At 34.3% G+C, this 22,506-nt stretch overlaps 2 protein-coding genes across 3 annotated transcripts in view; one reads left to right on the top strand and one right to left on the bottom strand.

The window, feature by feature from the left end:
- Nucleotides 1–22,506, bottom strand: part of LOC126976422 (syndecan) — a 319,751-nt gene that overhangs the window by 114,200 nt on the left and 183,045 nt on the right. The gene's annotated exons all lie outside the window — the stretch shown is intronic.
- Nucleotides 15,000–21,200, top strand: LOC126976407 (lipase 3-like). Its single transcript, XM_050824721.1, has 5 exons — nucleotides 15,000–15,160; nucleotides 18,245–18,446; nucleotides 19,075–19,448; nucleotides 20,339–20,494; nucleotides 20,774–21,200. The coding sequence occupies exons 1-5, from the start codon at nucleotides 15,071–15,073 to the stop codon at nucleotides 21,149–21,151; spliced, it is 1,200 nt and encodes a 399-aa protein (XP_050680678.1). The 5' UTR covers nucleotides 15,000–15,070; the 3' UTR covers nucleotides 21,152–21,200.

Genomic DNA, 22,506 nt, shown 5'->3' with positions numbered 1-22,506 from the left:
CTGTGAAGAAGAGTATTGGTAGCACTGCAGATGCGGCGGTAATTAGGAATATCCTGCGAACCTCGATGCAATTCGAACACGGAAATTCATTTGAATCTTCTATGATGATAGTCATGCTATATTTCAGTTTTGTTGCTGATAAAAATATTTAATTATGGTTTTATTTAATACAATATTATATCAAATGACATATATCAAGAATACCCCAGAGTATAATATAAAGGCATAGAGCAGATGATATAATTACGGTATAGAAAAAATAGAAAGAGGAAACTACGCGTTTTTAAAGTAGTTTTTACTATAAACTTAACATATACTATCTGCTGTTAACTGTTTTGATTGGGAAGTCGTAAAGAGTCAGCCACACTGTGCATTAGCTCCTTAGTATTTTGAATACTGAACCAGTAGCTAACACATCATCAGCATTTCAGCCGGTAGATCTCCATGACGATCATTCCTGGGCTGCCCTCATCCAATCTATTCTGGCGATCTTGATCAGATCATCGGCCAGTCTTGTGCCTAACAACACTAGGTCTACCGATACGTGTGAACCATTAAAGGACTTTACCGGCCCAATGGCCATTTTGCCTTCGAGCTATGTGCCCTGCCCACTGCCACTTCAGTTTCGCAACTATCAGGGCTATGTCAGTGACTTTGGTATTCCTACGGATCATCTCATTTCTGATTTGATCTCGCAGGGTAACTCCGAGCAACCCTTTCCATTTCCCTCTGAGCGACCATGAGCTTTCCCATAATTTAGTGACTACGTCTGTGTTCCATAATATGTCAGTTAGCTAACATACACATTGACAAATCGAAATTGGTCGCGCGACAAAGTTTATCTATTTTAGGTAAGCCTGTTAGCAAACTCATGAAAACCGTTTATTACTTTAGTGTGGTTGACACTGAAGCTGCGTCACACATGCGATAGTATGTCACTTTGTTTTAGTGTTCGTGCGTTGCTGAAAATTAAGGTTAACAGTTCATCGCTATTATTATCGACATTTTAACAGCCGGTAATTTAATAACTAAAAGTTCATAGTTTCAAATATTCAACCTTCAACTTATTTCCAATCATAATTAATCCAATAATTATTTTAGTATATTTAAAAAAAAGTTATTGTAGTGACAGCAAGTACATAAAGACCGTAATATTTTATTTCGTACATAAAATAATTTACTTCAATTATTATTTTACTTATTTTAATAATTTTATTGTAATATATTTGGTGAGTAAATGCTTTAGTTATGTTAAACATGATAGTGAGTATATCTATCATCTGAACGCTATTAGCGGCAATCTCGACGGCGCATATATCATACACATTAACCTGTCGAGGCTTCCATCAATCTCCCATCTTATAAACATGTCTGCATTAGTGATGTGCCAAAATAAGTGCTGCGATGTCCTTAAAGGGGATTTATCTTCGGAATTCTAAATTTAGTATTAGATACATAGCTTTAATTTTTTCACAGGGTTGGGCCCAATTGTTAGCGACATAGAAATAACTCTTAACTTCATTACTATGACGTGTACATACCTATTGTATTACTTATGTGATGTAAGCTCGCTTGTGTGCCTAATAAACAGGTAACGTCCATAAATTACGTGAGGTGTTTTTTTGAATTTTTTGTCCCTCCCTTCCCCCCTGGTGAGATGTCGTGAGATTTTATTCAACCCCCTCCCCCATCCCCCAGTCTCACGTGAGATTTTTCAAAATGTGGGCTTCTTACGTGAAAAGAAAAAAAAATGCTCCGTGCTTTTATTTACGATTACTTAAGAGTTATAAGTGAAGTAAATTAAATTAAATCGTAGCTCCTGTGATTGAAAAAAGAATATCTACTCTAATTCAGTCCATGGAGATTTATGCGCGGTCTCAAGTGAGACTATTGGAACCAACTTGTTCATATGATTAAATGAATCAAAATAGTATATTTTTTTTGTTTTAATCAGAAAAAAATTGCGTGATATTTGCCGAGACCCCCCGTCTCTCTAACTTAAGATTAGATCAGAATTGACTCGATCCCCTCCCCCCTTAAACATCTCACGTAATTTATGGACGCTTACGTCCATTTAAAAAAACCTCATTCTGAAAAGTAACTTAAACACATTTTGAAATTATGTAAATACTCTACAATACTCTACTTTCAATGTCAAACAAAAAAAAATACTTTTTTTATGAATCACGAATTCGTAACATTACACATAGCAATTACAAATTTAAAAGAAAAATAATAGTTCTGACGAATGTGTATGTATTGTGAATGAATGTGTGTATATCACTGTTTTATGTGTTTATCCATCGCAGTCGTTCCCTCACTGCTGCTATTCCCATCGGTTTCGGTTCATCGCCTTTTGCGGTGCTTATGGGGGATCTTCAGATTTTCGGCGAGTTGCTCCGACCATCGTTCAGGACTACGGCCTCTAGGTCTTTTTCCCTCTATTTTCCCCGTCACCATCAAACGCTCAAGGTTGTCGGCTTCTCTGCGTGCAACATGGCCCAAGTATCGCACTAAGCGCTGTAGGCAGACCGTCTCAGTAGCTAAGCTAAGCTAGTTAAGTCTGAATGTTCTACGCAGCCCAGTATAAGTATTCAAAAATATTAGAGATTTAATGTTGGAGGTCGCAAGTAAAAATTACAATACCTAATTAGTTATTGTTAGTCAGTTTTGCTTTAATCTAGCTAGAGATTACTTTAATAATCTAATACGTGCGATAAATGAGTTACGTAACGGCAGATTTATAATTTTAAACAAAATAAACAGGTAGGTACAGAATATCTAACGTTTAGCTCAGTTGGTTAGTTTGTGTAATAATAAAATCATTTTATTGCAGGTCATATAAAACATGTTTACATATAAGTAGATTGTCAAAATATTTAGAAATTATAAAAAAATAAAATATGTATCATCATTATCATCATCAGCTGGAAGACGTCCGCAAAATATGTATAAAGATAATTAATTAATTAATATTAAATTGTGGTCACTTAAAAAAATTAATAGTCATTTTACGTTAGTAATCTTAGCCAGTATGTGTAAAAGACATTGTCAGGGGATGCCTGAGCGACGACTTTAATCATCTTATTATTAGAATTGCGGACGGTTTCCCTGAAACCCACTATTCTATTCCGCATAACAGCGTAGTAGTCCGGGACCCAAGCGTCGGCGAACATGTGCGACGCGCTACAATACCTCGGCATTTTTACTGTTAAGAAGTAATTAATAAGGAATGAGATCTGAATTAAAACATTCACTTAACAGTAATATTCCCACAATTATAATACCGTCTCAATTCACTGAAGGATATGGTGCAAACATTTCGCAAGTATATAAGGCATGACAAAAGCATGCATTATTGTAATGAGGACACGGCCCGCTTACAAGCGCGGCTTAAGAGATTATCTGGCGGTGAGTACGGCCAATTCCAAAGAGGATTCGCTTCGGGTAGGTATACAATGATGTATTCAAACTGTGCCGTCGTGTTATTTTAACATATCTAAATGATTTCAGCGTCACAGCGTTTATTATACATACGAGGGCGGCACTGAAAATTTCGGGATTCAAGGAAGGGACACAACATTACTATTTCGAAATGTATTTTGATTTTCGAAGTATTCTCCGCGAAATTTGACACATTTTTCCATACGATGGAACCAATCATTGAAGCAACCATTACATTCGGAAGTTGGGGTCTCCAAAATGGCCGTTTTGTAGGCGTCCACAGCTTCTTCAGGTGAGGAAAATCTCTGACCACGCAATTTATTCTATATTTTAGGAAAAGTATAGAAATCATTAGGGCTTAGGTCGGGACTGTAAGGCGGATGGTCTAATAATTCTATGTTTTCTTGCTCTAAAAACTCTTTTGTTCTGTGTGCGGTGTGAGAACTCGTATTGTCGTGATGGAGGATGATGCGGCGGTTGCAGTTCTCTTTACGGAGTTCAGAAACGACCTGTGGCAAACAAATGCTAGCATACCATTCTGCATTAACTGTTCTTTGTCCCTCAAGAGGAATAGTCGCAACATGGCCGGTTTTGGAGACAAACCTGGCCACCATTTTTATTGCAACACTCCGTGAACGAACAATTTTTGTTGGCTCTAACTCATTTTCGAACACCCAAACTTGTGACTGTACGCGTATATACAGGATTCGTCACCTGATACGATGTTGTATACAGCATTTGAGGATCCTGCGTGGAATCTTTCGAGAGTTCTGACGCGTAACGCGAGCCGCTTTTTGCTCTTCAGAGCAAATGCGGTATCCATCGGGAAAACAACTTTTTACACCTAATTGTTCATGCAAGATTATTTGTATTTGACTCATGCCAATGTCTAAAGTTGCCTGAATTTCGCGGTATGTACATGTCGATTTTCCTCAATCAGCTTACGCACAGCATCAACGTTTTCTTTGGTGACTGCAGTTTTTGGATGACCTTGACGGGGATCATCACTGAGCTTGACACGTCCACGTTGAAATTCAGCAAACCAGCGATAAATTGTGGTTTTGGATGGGGCTTCATCACCAACTGCAGAAATTATCCGGTCAACACACTGTTTTTGTGTTAAACCACTTCGAAAGTCATAATAAATCATCGCTCTAGAATTATCTCGAGTCAATTTCATTTCCTCAACGACTAAACAAGTTTGACAAGACCTTGTAACGAGACCGAGAATCTTTTTTTAAATAAATAAATGGTATTCGATTTTTAAAACCAAGGAGTTTTCAATTAAAAAGATTGTAATATGAGAGGAACAGTGGAAATATTCCATTCCCGATACTTTTAGTGCAGCCTATGTACTATTGAGTTAAATGTAACAACTGTTAAAAGCGCGTTGGTTACTTTTGGGACGGAACATTCAATGTTGCGTCACCGACATGCTAATGGAACTATTTATCTGTCGGCGAAGTATGACAGGTTGTGCATATTTTTATTAGACTAAGGCTGAGATCTATAGATAGAGCGTACTTAGACTTTGCTCAGACTTTACAGTTCACGTTTTATCAAACTTGGCTATGTAAGTAACTATTATTTTATTAATTAGTGAATGTGTAAACAAGCGCTACCAACGTCATGGAGCCATAAGATATCCAAATTAATAGTCACATTTATTTTACTACTGTTATTCAATACTGTCTTACGGCCGTTCCCAATATACTATCTACAGATAGAGATAAATTACTACTTTCTACTGTTAGTAATTAGCTGTCAATAATCTGAAGCTGTTCCAATATACCCGATAAGTCATTCTTATCGCCTTATATTGGGACGCGGGAATTGCAATTTCCATACAAACTTCTATCGCTGGTAAACTATACGTCGTCCCATTGATAGACAGCGTGTACGGATAAGGTGAGTTACCGTCGATAAGTATATTGGGGCAGAAAAGTCAACGATAGTTTCGATTTTTATCTCAAGTATGTTATTTAATATAATTATCACTATAATTAGAAATGACTATAGTAACATATATAAATTAAATTGATTCGCGTAAGTTAGTTGGCACTACCGCACACTACTAACAGTTGGTAGCATTACCACGGTTGACGGTCGTGCCAATATAAGCTAGAGTGCTAAGTTCGAGTATTAATTACTTTTTGTGAATTCTAAGTAAAACTCTGGCCAAATACAGTAATTTTAAGTATTGTGTGTGTTTAAATTACCAACCCCTTCTACATATATGAGCAAGGAAATAATGTAGCATACATAACACTTTCACCAGCGATCGCGTGCCGTATCAAAATTGAATTAAATATTGGAAGAGTTTCACGTTGTCCTCGGCGCTGAAGCGTGATCACTTTGAAGTGAAAACGAACATGAATTGTAAATTTGACAATTTTATACAGTGCACGTAACGAGCTGTGCGCTTGAAAGTATGTTTATTACATATTACATTTTTGGAGTAAAAACTTATTCAGCGCACTGTGCTGTAGTGGGTTATGAATGAGATTAAGCCGTCACGGATGGCTTATATAAGAGAGAGCAAAAAGCATGAGCCTCTTGTTCATGATGGAGAGTGGTTAGGCAACTGACCATGGACATCCACAACAACAGGTGTCAAAAGATGCGTTACCGGCCTTTATAGTGGGAGTATGCGCTTAATATTATTATTATTCTTATGGGAGAGGACGAAAAACGCGATGTTAAGTAACCAGTGTCGCCTACAGTCTCTTGTAACACCAGAAGAATCATAAAAGCGTTATCGGCCATTTGGAAAGGTTGTTGTGCATTTTTTAATAGTACCCATGTCGTATCGTCCCGGAAACACCGCACAAGGAAGCCCGTTCCACAGCTTAGTTGTACGTAGAAGAAAGTTCCTAGAAAACCGCTCTGTAGGCGAACGCCACACTTGCAGATGGTGGTTATGATAGGAAAAAGTCGGCTCGAATCGACCTACAAAAACTACCAAAATACACAATAATTATAATTTAAATAACTGCCTGCTACTATGACAGCGTGGACATGAATATTTATTGGTATGTCAGTATAACATAATACGATGCCTTTGCTTATCTGTTAGTACTCGAATGACAGTTTATCCAGTGGGAGGCTCCTTTGCACAGGAAGCCGGCTAGATTACTAGATTATGAGTACCACAACGGCGCCTATTTCTGCCGTGAAGCAGAAATGTGTAAGCATTACTGTGTTTCGGTCTGAAGGGCGCTGTAGCTAGTGAAATTACTGGGCAAATGAGGCTTAACATCTTATGTCTCAAGGTGACGAGTACAATTGTAGTGCCGCTCAGAATTCTTGGGTTTTTTGAGAATCCTGAACGGCACTGCGTTGTAATGGGCATGGCGTATTCATTACCATCAGCTGAACGTCCTGCTCGTCTCGTCCCTTATGATCATAAAAAAAATCAACTGTTTTGGTGGTTGTTAATTGAGCATGCGTAAAGTCGATAAGAATACTAGTATGCCTCTATAATCTCCAATGAGACTTCTCTGTATATTTAAAAGTCGAAGTTCCAGTAACGTGCGCATAGTAGTTATAAGCGCAAAAAGCAACTTGCACTCAAATTTACACAGATCTGGGAGCACACGGGAAGCACCAGCTTTCAAATAAAAAAAGAATTATCAAAATCGGTTCACCCAGTCGAAAGTTCTGAGGTGATGAACAAACAAAGACATACCGACGAATTGAGAACGTCCTCCTTTTTTGAAGTCGTTAAAAAAAAAACAAAACTATTGCAATTTATTTGAAGCTTTAATATGCGGACTGATTCTACTAATAGATGTATTCGTATCGCCGCGCCGCGAATAACATCGCGTGCAGCATCTGTAACGTGGTATTGAATGCTCTATGCTTAGAGTCTTATATGTATATGTAATAGGGTTAACCTGCGGCTTCGCTCGTGTTCATATCTTTGAATAAGTAATAGGCATAAAAGGAATTTATTTTCTCAAAATTGATTCCTTTAGAATTATTTTGATGTAATTTCTAATATACTAGACACTACTACCGCTTCAGAAAGAAATAGCGCTCTGAGACAGAAGAAGCGGCGCAAGAAACTCTTTTTCTCTAGCAGTCTTTTTGTTGCGCTCTTTTTAATAAAAATATACAATATTGTACTGTCATTGCTATTGCTATATTATAAAATAATCATCTAGTCCTAAGCTGTCGGATCACTTACATATTCAGCTGTGGAGTACTTTACTTAGGATTTACAACAGAGCCATTTTTTTATAAAACATTTAAATTTATTTATAGAGAATGCCTGAAAAGTGGCTAGGACTTTATGATATAAGTTATTATGTATCTTATGATAAGTGTCAAACATTGAAATGAAAATTATAAAAAAAAACATATGCACTTACTCAGCTTCAACTTAATACGAGAGAAATGTAGACATACCTGCAAAGAAAATAGAAATTAATAATTTATTTTATTTGTTACAGCAATCAATAATAAAACAAAATTAATTGATAAAAACATTCATTTTTATTTTCAATAACTCTGCATTGTATCGTTGTATGTGTTTCATTCCTCTAATAAAAGGGTCTCATACGAAGGGGTCCATACGATGATACAAGATACACGTTTTTTGAACGAAATTTAAAGTTAATACTTGAGCACTTGAGCACGCGTTGAGCAATTTCTGGGTGAACAAAAATCATGGAACTCGCGTTATCGTCTCCGCACGCTTTCCATGAGCTATATGGCGACCTGTATAGCCGAGTGGTTAGCGATCCTACCTACTAAGCTAGAGTCCGAGTCGAAGCATTTATATGATGAATATGGATGTTTGTTTCCGAGTCATCAATGTTTATATGTATTTATGTATGTTTATGTGTATGTTTATATGTATTTATATATGTTTAAGTAAGTATATTGTATTAAATATATCGTTGTCTTACAACCCATAACACAGGCTATATATGCCTAATTTGGGGGAAAGATAATTTGTGTAAAAAAGTGTGTCAATATTATTATTATATTATTATTATTATATGTATAGTGTGTATATATGGACATAGATATAGGTACCTCCGTGCTTTATTAGTATACATTATATATATAGTATCGGTGTACATTTAATAAAAAAAAAAATCAAAAATAATAAACTTAAGAATCTATCGGTAGTCCTCAATGTTTTTTTTCACATTATTTTTTTTTATGACAATAAGGGACGAGACGAACAGGACGTTCACCTGATGGCAATTGATACGCCCTGCCCATTAGAATGCAGTGCTGCTCAGGATTCTTGAAAATCCCAAAAATTCTGCGCGGCACTACAATTGCGCTCGTCGCCTTGAGACATAAGATGTTAAGTCTCATTTGCCCAGTAATGTCACTAGCTACGGCGCTCCTCAGACCGAAACACAATAATGCTAACACATTACTGCTTCACGGCAGAAATAGGCGCCGTTGTGGTACCTATAATCTAGCCGGCATCCTGTGTGCCTCCCACTGGTAGAAAATAAATGCGGGCATTTTTAATTTCCTTTCTTAGTTTTTATTATTGATCATACAACAGTAATGAGATAGTAGTAACACAAACTCGGACGCTCCTGCGATTCCTCTGGTGTTTCAAGAGAATGTGGACGGCGGTGATCACTTAACTCTTCCATAAAAATTATCTTTTCATGTTGTCTTGTCTCATGTTTCTCCTTAACATCGTTTAACAAGTAGTCATTTCTTTATCCTTTTATTTATAATTCTTTATCTTTCATTGTTATGATTATCACACTTGTAAATGTTGTTAACACCTGTATAGGCATGTCATATCGTACAATCTCTCATGTACACTAATTACAATTAGATAATGACTTCGTGTTTATGTAATTATCTGAATAAATAAACATCTGCACAATTCCTAACAGGCGATGTTGGTTCGGCCAATTCATGCAAAACTACCAAGAGGCAACAATAATACTGATACGGGAGTAATAATATATACTGAACTGACAGTAATACAAAAAAAATGTGTATGTACTTATGTATGCACGCAAGAAGTTATACTTCTTTGGCCTAACAAAGCAAAAACCTCTAAAATTTATTCCTCGTGCTATTCTACGTTTGTAGAAAGAAGAATATTGTAAAAAAATCTTGCAACGATGGCTTTGAAAATTGATTATTAAATAACGAATAGGTACGGTTGAACGGGCTTGAACTCTTTGCCTATCCTAATAATGGACGAAGAAACCAATAAAAAAATAAATAACGAATATCGCAAACGTCAGAAAATTTTCGGAACCGACTTCACCCTGTTACTATTGGGTTATAGTGATGCGCGCGCATTTAAAGTTTCACTTTCATAATTTTTTCATAACGCGCCTAAAGAACTTCAAAAAATAATTGTGTGAATCATCAGGGATAAAGTTATACTATATTGAGATATCTGTAGTGGACTGTATTTTTAGGGCTTAATCAGCTCAGATCCACACTACAGGAGGTATTTGCTTCTAATCCAGTCAAACCCTCTTTGATTCACATGAAAGTAAATAAAAGCAAATAAAAGCCAAAAATACACTGCAATATATCTCAGTCAATACATTCGATTACGTTATGAAATGCATTGACAACGTAATTAAGGCCGTCTTAAACGAAACATGCGCTGCGTAATTAAGCCAGATTTAACTGAAACTCAACAAATACGTATTAATTAGTGCAGCTTCTGTGATCATGAATTGCACAATAATTTTAAAACGTTATTATTACTAACAACATTATATAATAATTTGTTTAAAGTCGATATTTATGAATCGTGCAATTGGATCTAAATATTAATAGATTAAATAATGGAATAATATTGACACACTTGTAGACACAAAATATTTCTTTAAGTGATGAGACGTTTACTTGAAAGCGAATCATACACCTTTTTATAAATAATAGGAAACCACGCACCGAGCGCACAGGTCACCTGCATCACCAGAGGAACCACAGGAGCGTTGCCAAACTTTTAGAAAACGTGTTTTTAGCCGGCATCTTGTACAAAAGCCTACCAGTAGTATAAACAATCTTCCCCAAACTCTATAGTTTGCGTCTATACGCAAAACAACGATATATTATTTAACACAATATTCTTACATAAACATACAATATCCGGACGACAGAGAGTTGCTCGGATTTTTAAGAATTTACAAAACTTGAAAAAACTAATAGGACATCTGGATTCGAACCCGGGTCTTCTGCTTTGCGAATCACCCAATGTCCCATCTGAGCTATTAAAGTCTTGTATATAGTGGCGAAATTTACCTTTGTATTCTAATTTTACTGTAGCAGTTTCTCATTAAAACACGGATAAAAACTACATTTTTTTTAAATTGAAACCTAGATAGATTTCCCGGCCCCGAAACTACCTGTATACTAAATTCATTAAAATCGTTGGAGCTGTTTCCGAGATTCCGATTATATATACATATACACAAGAAATGCTCGTTTAAAGATATAAGATAAATACATATCCATAGAAACAAACAACCGTACTCATCATATAAATGATTGATTTACCAGGGTTGAAACCCGGGACTTCTAGCTCACTGGGCAGTGCCAATAGCTATTGGCCGTTAAACATTTTAAATCACATAATATCGCTAGTACCTGTAATTTGTTCCGCAATGTAAAGAGTTTAATACGCCCGTTCTTCTCAGGTGTAAGGCATACTACTTCGAATGGGTTTTAGTTTGTAACGTTCAATAAGTGATTTTAAATCTTATTTTGAATAAAAATATTAGAATTGGATACCGCAAAAATTAAGGATGCTCGCTGTACTAACTATACGCAAAAACAATTACTAATAGTGTTCAAATAAACATTATCTATATTTTATTTGTATTAGTTAATAGTCATTACTTTGAAGACATTGTTTACTTATACTTAACGTGTAGATTAATTTATATCTTTTTACTTTATTAAGTTTCTTTTTTTTGTGATTATTTAGTTTTAATATAAGCTCTTTACGCCTGAAACACAGGTTAACCTAGTTCAAGCACAGTGCTAACTAGCTTTTAAGTAAAACTTGTATTATTATTCTTATTTTGTATTTTAATAATCTCTTAATAAATAAATTGAAATTGACTATACGCATTTGCCAAAAATCTTCGCAAGTTATAAATAAAAGCATTCTCACTCGGAAATAAAACGCAATGCAAAGATATAAAATGGCAAATTGGATTCGCTGAATAAATAAACAATTTTAAGTAAAACAAAGTTTTGCGGGGCGCAGCAATAAGCAAACTTCTGTGCATATTGTAACAGGCACTTGTTTGTACCAAGCTTAACTTAACACTTTTGGATAGCCATTAAAAGTTTTAATTCATTTAGGTGCGTTATACAACGGGCCTGTTCATTGCTGAGCTCTCGCCTCTTGTAACAATGTTTTGATTAGTACAATATTCATTGTAAAACGAATTAAATTCATTAATTTTAATCAAATTTTGAATTTAGATGAGTTATTCGATGAATGTGTAATAATGGGATCAATAACAGAAAGGCTGGGATGAATCAACTAACTTTTTTATAATTATATTAAAATTATTAACTTTAGCTTTAAGGAATACGATGGTTAAACACATTCCGCAGTCTATTTTAAAGACAGCGTTAATGTTAACGTAAAATTTGACTTAAATCTTAACTATAACAGTTAATTTGATGCAACAAAGACTTAAAGTAAAACTATGTAGTTTTTCAAAGGTTCCATGACTCCAATTCTTTTTGATGCCAATTAAATTTAATTACTACCGCTTCGGAAACAAATGGCGCTCTAGGAGAGAAGAAACTGCTTAGGATATGTCCCTTCCAATTTTATTCTTTTCTTTTTTGTGCTATTTTGAATGATATAAATATTAAACTTAACTATTCAACTGGAACAACGAGAGGAAAATAATAACGAATAGCCTAAAGAATAACCTCACGATTAAAAAGAAACATTATTTGCCATTTTCCATAAGAACGTTCTCGACTCTTTTTTCATTGGCTGCAAACCCTAGATCGATAACATTAAAAAAAAAAACAAAAGAGTCCGACACAAAATATGTCCTTGCTATTATCATTTACTTTGTGTCAAGCCTATTTTAAAGTACAAATTGTTTTTCGTTACAACTTAATTTTATAGGTAGTAAAGTATCTAACTATAGTAATGCTGGGAGAGTTATTTGCGCCGCTTTTTCTCTCTCAGAGCTCCATTTCTCTCCGAAGCGGTAGTAGTATCTAGTATATTAGAAATGACATCAAAAAGAATTCTTAAGGTTTCAGAAAATAAATGCCATTTATGCCTAATATTGGGGAATACTCTAACGTTTTGTATTGGTTTTATAATTATCAGCAAACACTCAAACTCACATAATAATTGTTCCTTTATTAATTTTCCGTAAATCGAATGATTCTATTTACTTCTAATCTAATTCGTAACAAGTGTTTAATCTATGTACGAATGAGATAAAACGATTAACAACAATTTATCTATAACGAATATAATAAAAGATATCCTTGAAAAAACCAACAAAATAATAGAACAATCTAGTAGAAGAATCTGCTTTGATATTGGCTATGACATAAAAAGGCATAAAGGCAGAAAAGGCACTTATTTTCTCGAAATTGATTCCTTTAGAATTCTTTTTGATGTCATTTCCAATAAACTAGATACTACTACCGCTTCGGAACAAATGGCGCTCTGAGAGAGAAGAAGCGGCGCAAGAATTTCTCCCAGAATTTTTTTTTGCGCTCTTTTCAATAATAATATACAATATTGTACAATCATTTCTATCGCTATTTTAAACAAGGGTATTTTTAACAACACAACAGAGATTTCACTGTGGGTAGTTTAATTTTCTTTTTAGTAATAGTAGTAATATGAATAAATGTAATAACTCTAAGTTTGTTGGTCTACCGAAACGTGACATTGGCGAGTTGTGGTGCCCCTTCCACAGAAGCCACTAGAAATAATAGAATAGAATAGAACTTTTGTGTCACGTACACCAGACAACATAGAAATAATGGTAAATAATTAACACTTCCTGCTTCCTTCAATCATTGAAAGCTAATACAATGTTCGGGTCCTGATTAATACTATCCCAAATACTTCGGAAGTTAAAAAAAATCGCATATAGGTATATTTTGAAGGAACAGGAAATAAAGGGGGGACAATACAGGATATGACAGCACAATATTGTATACTTTTATTATAAAGAGGGCAATAAAATAATGCTAGAAGAGTTTCTTGCGCCACTTCTTCTCTCTCAGAGCGCCATTTGTTTCCGAAGCGGTAGTAGTATATAGTATATTAGAAATGACATCAAAAAGAATTATAAGGAATCAATTTTGAGAAAATAAATGCCTTTTATGCCTTTTATGGTCAGACAAACTAAGAAAGATGCAATGCAAAAAGAGTGGAAGAAGTTGGAAGAGGCCTTTGTCAATAGACAAACAGATAGTGATAGATACTTAGTTAGGGATAGTATGTAAATATATATGTAAATTTTACCTATATTAATTTAATGTTTAATAATTTAATTTAAAGCGCATTAAATGCCATACTTAGTTTGTATTGGGATCAGTTTTGCTTACCGAGCATTATTTACCAATGTCATCGTATTAACTGTACTTTCAAAAGAATTAATTGGTTTTCGCATTATATTTTTTATAATACCCAAGGCTCATACGTTTCTTAAAATTACGAGATTACAAGATTACGACTTAGCCTACGAGAATTATAATAAGGTAGTGATATAATTAACAGGCCAAATTGCTAATATTATTGTTTATCAGTGTCTCCTGTTGCTTATTTGGAGTATAATTTACTGACGTGTTAAAATGATGTTATTAAATGATCAATTAATAAATTAAATTGATAAATAGAGATTAAGTGCATCTTAAGTGGACCTTTCCCGGTCCTGTCTGTTGTTTCATCCAAAGCATACCGCCTGTTCCTGTGCAGAAATTCCATAAAACTTCTTTCAGGAAATAAGCTTAGGTAAAATATACGCAAAACGGCAGACATTTGGAGGGTCATACTGAATTTGTTTCTTGAAATTTGTTTATTTCTGCTTTGATAGAAACCTGCATACAATACATAAGATACTTATCATTATTTTTTTTTAAGAATGATCCATTAAAATGCCATTATTACGTGCGACCGTTTTTATGAATAATGTGACGGGTTGGCGACTCTTAAGCTTAGAATTTGCTATTTTACACAAACAAAATTTGAAAAGCAAAATTTTATGAACGATGCGGGACTCGAACCCACGACCTCCGGCGTTCCGTGCCGAAGTTCTAACCCATCTATTTGCTATCCTATTTCCTATCTTATTTTTTTAATATCTATAGCAAATAGATTAAATTATCTAAACGTTTCACCAACTTACAATCTGAAAACAATTGATGAAATTCTAAGCGATATTATAAAAAAGTTAAATGATTTAATAAGATTATGAACACCTGGAAATCACACAGTATGAATAAATCTGTTTCCTAATAATCAAATCTCTGTGATTACAGAAAACATATCAGCTAATTGATATATGATAAATGAAAAAGACAAGAAACTATGATTTATCGTGGATGGAGATAAGGTAAAGCATAAAAGAATAATTATTTGGGAAGATCTGGCAGTACGGATATAGCTATGCTGTTTGTATTGTCCTTGGTGACATTTGCTGTTAGTGCTCAGGCACTCATACCCAATGGGACAGTTCCCAGACCCCAACTCACAACAGTAAGTAATTAAAAAGTTTATTTTTGAAGTAAAACTTATTTAGGCGTGACTTGGGGGTAACAGAATATTTTTCTGACGGAAGTAACGTTAGTGCTTCCGGCAGTAATATTAATAGTAATAGTAATATTCAATAACAACGTTATATTGATATGTGTAATATTAATATTTTTATTCAATAATTTATTAATAACACGGCCTTAATTAATGTAAGTATATATTTAATGGTATAAATTAAATCTTCTTGTTTTTAAATTTTTTAGGAATTATAATTATATACTGGATGTGCTACAATAGATGGTACAAACAATCGCAAACGAAAATAACATATTTTGTCTATGAGCTTTCAGATAAGCAAAAAAATAATAATGTATCTGTTAATTATTCCTAAAGTAAATTATAATTAAGTTTTACTTCAATCGCGCGTAAAGATTACACGCACACACTTATTTTTACCTCTCTTCTGAAAATATAAACTTCTCATCAATAAAGTCGAATCGGTACTGAAAGTACTTTTAGGGCGGCGATTAAAGTAAGAGAAGGATTGATGTCATTAAAAGATAACGCTAATAAATAGCTGACAGTTTAGTCTAAACAATTGTGTTCTACACTTCCAAATTTGAATTTGAATTTAAGTTTTCGAATTCTCATTCCATAAATAATTATAGAGCTTGTTGTCAACGTTAATTCTTTTGGAATTTCTACATCAAATCACATTATTTGCAATTAGACCGTGATTATTAACTACAGTCTGTTACGTGGGGAAATAATGCTGCGGATGGTCATATAGTATTTTAGTGCTCCAAAAGAGGGCTAATAGAGCAATTTATAATATGCGACCAAGAGACTTGCTTCAGGAGTCATTCAAGTTAATAAACATCCTTACCCTTTCCTCAGAATACATATATATATATATATATGAAAGTATATTAGTTAAAATCAAGAAAAATTCTGATTTTAATTCATTTAATTCAAGAAGAAAGAATAACCCGTATGTGCCGTTTAGTAAATTAACTAGTTAGATAAGGGCTCCTTCATAGGTCTTTGTGTTAAGTTTTAAAATTAAATACCAAACAGTAAACTAAAACTGACTAAAACTGACAAATTCAAGAAATATATATTAAAGCTTGTTTGAGCAAGAAGGCTTACTATAGTAAGTGGATTATGTAGAGGATAATGATGCATGGTTCTTGTTTGATTTAAAGATGGTCTGGGTGTTTCTTATCTTCTCCCCATGTCAAAGTCCCTTCACCATCTGATGTAGCTGATGACAGTGATAACCATGACGTTTACCAAGTGTTATTGCAATATGTTACGTTTTTGTCACTCACTTTGGTAGATATATAAGTATATATATATAAGTATACTATTTCATCCTTTCAAAAGTTTTTTTTTTCTCATCAAGTATGGCTCGCCGATGTAAATCACCAGTGTCGTGGGGTTTGCTAAATTCAGGGCACAGTCAGCGTTTTCATCCATGCCATGAAAAACCCGCACGGTGATTCCATGCCATCGAATCCGTGAAGGACATACGCGATAATGTATAAGCATTTCTTAATATTTGTTTACGTTTTTGATTCTAACATTATCCAAAATATTCTTTAAGGGTATAATCATACCTGACATAACACGATATCTAATTAAATATAATTTTAATTCAAAAAAATAATATTATATTAACAGCACCTTATAATTTTTGATTTTATGTTACAAAAAAAAAACAAAACTCTAAATCAAAACTATACAGATATGTTCAAACTATTCGAAAATAACGCAATTGACAAGCTAATAGAAAAAATAAACATTTTGCCAGGAATTTCACTAGCAGATAGTTATTACTAACTTTAGGTTATAACAATAATCTCGGAAATAATTAAAAACCCATAAAATAACAACAAAATCAAATTCAACGGCTAGTGTACATTAAACTGCTTTATAGTTAAAATCTTCGCAGACGAAACCGCAGGGAGAAACTAGTTCGTAAAAATTAAATAATGACACATAAGCCTTAATCCCGTTTAACATTGAACTTATTACGACCACAGAGCCTATCTACGCGAATTCAATTTTATCTATTATAATGATGTGATTATATTTTTTTTTATCAAATTCCGACTAAGCGATTTGCGATTGCTGCACATCAGGTCAATGACGCAACACGGATTTAATTTTCTAATTTGAGAATTAGGAATCGTTTATCGTTTGGTGTATGGTCTAGCGAAGTCCTTCAGCAGAAGCAGCATTGGAAGGTCTTTAGAGAAAAAGTCGGTTGTATAGCTACTTACATTTGACTTGCAATTGTTGACTTCACAACAACACAATCAGTAGCTTTTTCTGAGCCATATTTCTATATATATTTTTTTTCTTGGGGCATTCTGCCCTTAGCTGGTTCATATGGATTCAATTAATAATGTATAGTATAGTATTCAATTAGTAATGTTATGCAGCAATCAGTGTGTGTTTGTATGTGCCTCATTTAAATCACATGGTACGTATTATTTTTTATTGTTTACTTTTTCAATTTATTTGTGCGTTAACTAAACTACTAAATTAACAGACACACCTAATCCTATCGAAAACTCTGACGTGTTTGTGATGGATCGATCGATGATTGTTGATTCTTAGTTATCAACCAGGTCTCCAAAGCCCACGTTTGTTCTTTAGGTCAAATTTAACAGAATTTTGGAGCCAAAACACCACAGTGTTTTCTTTTGATTAGCTTCTGGTTACTGCCAAGGTAAATCTCGTATTCGTTTAAAAGTCAAAGTTTTCCACTTAGTGATAAAACTTTTAAAGAATATAATTTGGAATTCCAAAATGCCAATTATAGGACTCGATAAAACGTCAATTGTATTTAAGAACTTAAAATTTTTACATATACCAGCTATTGGGTCTAAAACAATAATAGTTTGTAATAAATTGTGTATGATAATTAGCGTTGCCATACTATCATAAATACAAAAACGTATAATAATAAAAACAAATTCCTTTTGTAACCAATTGCGCACATTTCTGCAATAACTGATGTTGTTAGTTTTCCAAGCATTTGCGACATTAATTTTTTGACCGGTAAAATTATCATTTCAGCATCAACGTATTTTAAGCGATGGGTATCCAGCAGAGTCTTACGATGTGACAACAGAGGATGGCTACATTCTGGAGGTGAACAGAATCCCTCGGGGACGGAAAGATTTAAACAACGGTCGCCCTAGGCCGGTTGTATTTATGATGCATGGCTTACAAGGCTCTGCTAATGCATACATTGAGCTTGGTCCAGAAAACAGTATGGGTATGTATCAATAGTCTCAGTAAATGCTACTAAGGCGAAATATGGGTGATGTTTAGAGTAGGAACAGATGTTATTCTCAGTTTTCAATGTACGTATTCCAATTATTAGATAGTTATTATTGATAATTATTTTTGTACTAAAGTTGTACACTGCAGAATTTAGGCTGACAGCGTCTAAAGCGTATACCTAAAATTAATATTTATACACAAACCTATAATAAAATTTTAAAGCAAAATTTTATGAACGATGCAGGACTCGAACCCACGACCTCTCGCGTTCCGTGCGAGTGCTCTCCCAACTGAGGTAACCGTTCGAGTGCCATATAGTAAAAGTGACATTAACATTTTTATAGATTCCCTTGATTCTCGTTCCATTGACGCTATTTTAATTTACAACTTATACAAAACTTCGATTTGTCTAAAACGGCTTTTCTATGGTTTGTCGGAGTTGGTACCGACTAGTTTCAGACCATTCGGAGGTCCTTCATCAGGTTGAGTGTAGTGAGTTCGCGGTGATGTCCTGTCTCAAACTAAGTTTGAGTTTATTGACGTCATTGATTTTATTCTGTACCAACTCCGACAAACCGCGAGTAAATTAAAAATAAAACGATGTATTTATCACTTTCCAGCTTACATACTTGCAAACTATGGCTTTGATGTATGGCTAGGAAATGCTAGAGGTGTCGAGAGGTCCAGACGTCACGTGTCCCTGGATCCAGACAGTATTTTACAAAAGCGCAAATTCTGGGATTTCACATGGGAGGAAATTGCACTTAATGATCTCCCTGCTATGATTGATTTTATTCTAAGCAAGACAGGCCAAGAAAAACTTCACTACGTCGGTCACTCTCAGGGAGGCACTGTGTTCCTTGTACTCAACTCTATGAAACCCGAATATAACGAGAAATTCAAATCTGCACACTTACTGGCAGGAGTTGGCTATAAACGATTCTTCCCTAATCGGATTCTTACGAAAGCTGCTCAAAAGGTTGATGAAATCCTGGTGAGTAGATTTATTTAAAATATAAGCACTTTTATATTTCTTAACTAAAATTAAGACAGCACCATTGCTTTGTAACATTATGTTCTGCTAAGCAGAAATTTGCACGTGTGAAATTTGGAAGCTGGGCTTTTTTCTCAAACGATTATTTAATATTTGTTGCAAATAAAATATGAGTACTTTTGGATCCTGGGTATAAAATCCAAATAAATAATAAAATGATCTTAATGATTGATCGAACTGAACTTAAAACTAAAATAAAGCCGATTTTACATTTCTGCATATATGGCGTATACAATAATTGTATTACAATTTGATAAGTTTGATCCGTTCTCACAAAATGACTTCATTTGACCAGATGTAGATCAATTAGTTTGGTTTCCTTACATCTAAAACTTAAATGGAACACTTCGCTGTCTATCTTTCTCAGTCTGTAAGAACACTTTTTCTCAGGAGCACGTTGAATCGTGTTGAAATTAAAATCAAATAATACTTTGAAGCTGCAAAAAAATCAAATTTCTTAATCAACCTAATGAGAAAACGTAATACTTAGAATAAACCTTCCCAGATAACTCAAAACGTCTAAGGATAGTACTTCCTAGCTGAGAATTGAGAATTACACGTAACGCGGTTAAATAGTTTATTACAAGGAATTAACTGTAAGTAACTGTAAGTTTGTCAAATCAGTAGACAAATAAGAACACAGTGAAGAGGAAAACAAAAAAAAATGTTTAATGTTGGTACATTGTAGGTTTCTATGGATTAGGTATCGTTTATAAAGTATGTGCTTATTTTCTTTCTTTCATTAGAACAGAACCTCAAACAGACTAGCAATTATCCGCTTTTTTTGTTACATTAATTCATCGTATTTAATAGGAATGTTATCTTTACAGTTCGTTACGAGAGCATTAGGATTCGTAGAATTACTTGGACCAGGATTATTTTCTGATGGAGTAGCTCCCGACACTATTGACGCTTTGACAAATGAACAGGAAATTCAATCATATGGATTGGTTGATGCAATCCTCAATTTATTCAAAGAAGCCTTGGTAAGGATTAACATTACAAATACAATTTTATTTAACAGAAGAATTCCCAAATTAAATTTGAGAACAAAATTTTATGAACGATGCGGGACTCGAACCCACGGCTTCTCGCGTTCCGTGCGAGTGCTCTTTCAACTGAGCTAACCGTTCGAGTGACGTATCTTCATAAAATCTTGTCTGCTTTGTTCAACTCTCAGGATATGGCTTCACATACAGGATCAATTTATAGTTACCTAGAACCTAGAAGAATTCAGTAACTAATTGCAAGTTATATATTTCCAGGAAGAATTATCACGGTCCAAGGCAATGGTGGGTGGAGCAGCAGTGAAGCAATATGCACACTACGGCCAAAATATCAGGGATAAGAAGTTCAGACGTTGGGATTATGGAAAATGGGGCAACCTTTTGAAATACGGATGGGTCGACCCACCACAATACAATCTAAGAAGGATAACCGTAGATATCACCATGCACTACACCCTAGGCGATAATCTTCTGCATGAACTTGATGTCATCGGCATGTCTTTGTCTATTCCAAACTGCAAAATCCGACGTGTTGCCAGACGTAATTTCTCGCACACAGATTTTGTAGTAGCAAACGATTCTAGAGAGCTAGTAACGGAATATATCCTGAATGACTTGGCTAGAAGGAACCAATAAAATACTAAGGCTTAAGGTTTGAAGATAATAAATGAAGCGAATCAATATATTTAGACTTTTTATTTAAATCTTAGTATAAGTTCTGTATTGTGAATATTAAAATTATATTTGATCCCTATGGATCAAATATAATAGTTTTACGTTGTTGTTTATGTCATTTAATCAAAATTAAATCTAATTTAAATAATGTCTCACTTATTCTGGGAATATATCAATTAATTGCACATAGTCTCCCCTTATTTACAAAATAATACCACCTGCGTGGCAAAAGATGGCGCTAAATATCCTATTAAAAACAACGAATGTTGTACATGCTACGCCTCTAGCTGTCTTATTTATAAACGCAATGTAAAGTTACTACAAGTTTAAAATTACTTCTCCCTGTCATGTAATTCTGTATTGATAAAGGACAAGGACAAAAAGATTTAAATATGGAATAACTTTACTGCGCTTCTATTAATAGCACAGTAGATGTCTAAAAAGAACAGTGTGTATTATTTTTACCATCAATAGCAGAACCTCACACTCCACAAAAGTCTCGTGATCTAGGCATGGTGGTTGGGAGGGCAATCAATTTATGGCAATCTAGAGCAAGACGTCAATAATATCGCTTCCCCAATATTCTCCGAAAATTGTATAGAGCGGTGAGAACTACAAACTACGGTACTTGTAAACATAGAACCCGTCAAAGTACAGTATCATAGTTAGAAATGTCAAAGTAACGTTAAAACTAAACCTTCCCTAAACCCTCAGATTTGCAACAAACTATTTAGTGCATGTAAATTTAAAGGATCTTCATCTACAAAAAAAGGGGCAAAAATTTTTTATCGAAATTGCATTGATGCAATAGAAAGAAATCCTCCAAATTTTTCTAATAAACAAACATTTACGATGATCCTATTATCTTCAAGATTTTATTGATTTATTATAATTTTTTAAACATTTACTTGTTTTCGTAAGTCTTAAGTTATCCTCATAATAATAAATACTTAAGTTTGAATTATCTATAGTTTATCTGCATTAGTGTCACTAACCTGAGCGGTTAATCTTTTTCATCCAAGGGACAAGTAACACCTTGTGTGAGTGGGGTTCGGTATGATAATGTAGATTTAGTTTTCGAAATAGGCAGTTTGATTTGTCAAATTAAAATCAATCAAATCAAAATCAGTTTATTCACGTAGGTCATGGAAATGACACTTATGAATGTCAAAAATTGAAGAGGACAAACGAGCATACAGAGCTTCTGAGAGGATTTATCAAAAACTCCTCAAGGAGCCCGAATACACAAACTGCTAGCCAAATCGGCCTGCTTAAGAGACCAGACGGATCTTTTACAGCCAACGAGATAGAAAACG

Source organism: Leptidea sinapis, chromosome 40 (genome assembly GCF_905404315.1).
Source record: "Leptidea sinapis chromosome 40, ilLepSina1.1, whole genome shotgun sequence".
NCBI classification, from domain to species: domain Eukaryota; kingdom Metazoa; phylum Arthropoda; class Insecta; order Lepidoptera; family Pieridae; genus Leptidea; species Leptidea sinapis.
Note: the sequence above shows the minus strand (reverse complement) of the source record. Positions and strands in the feature narration are given on the sequence as shown.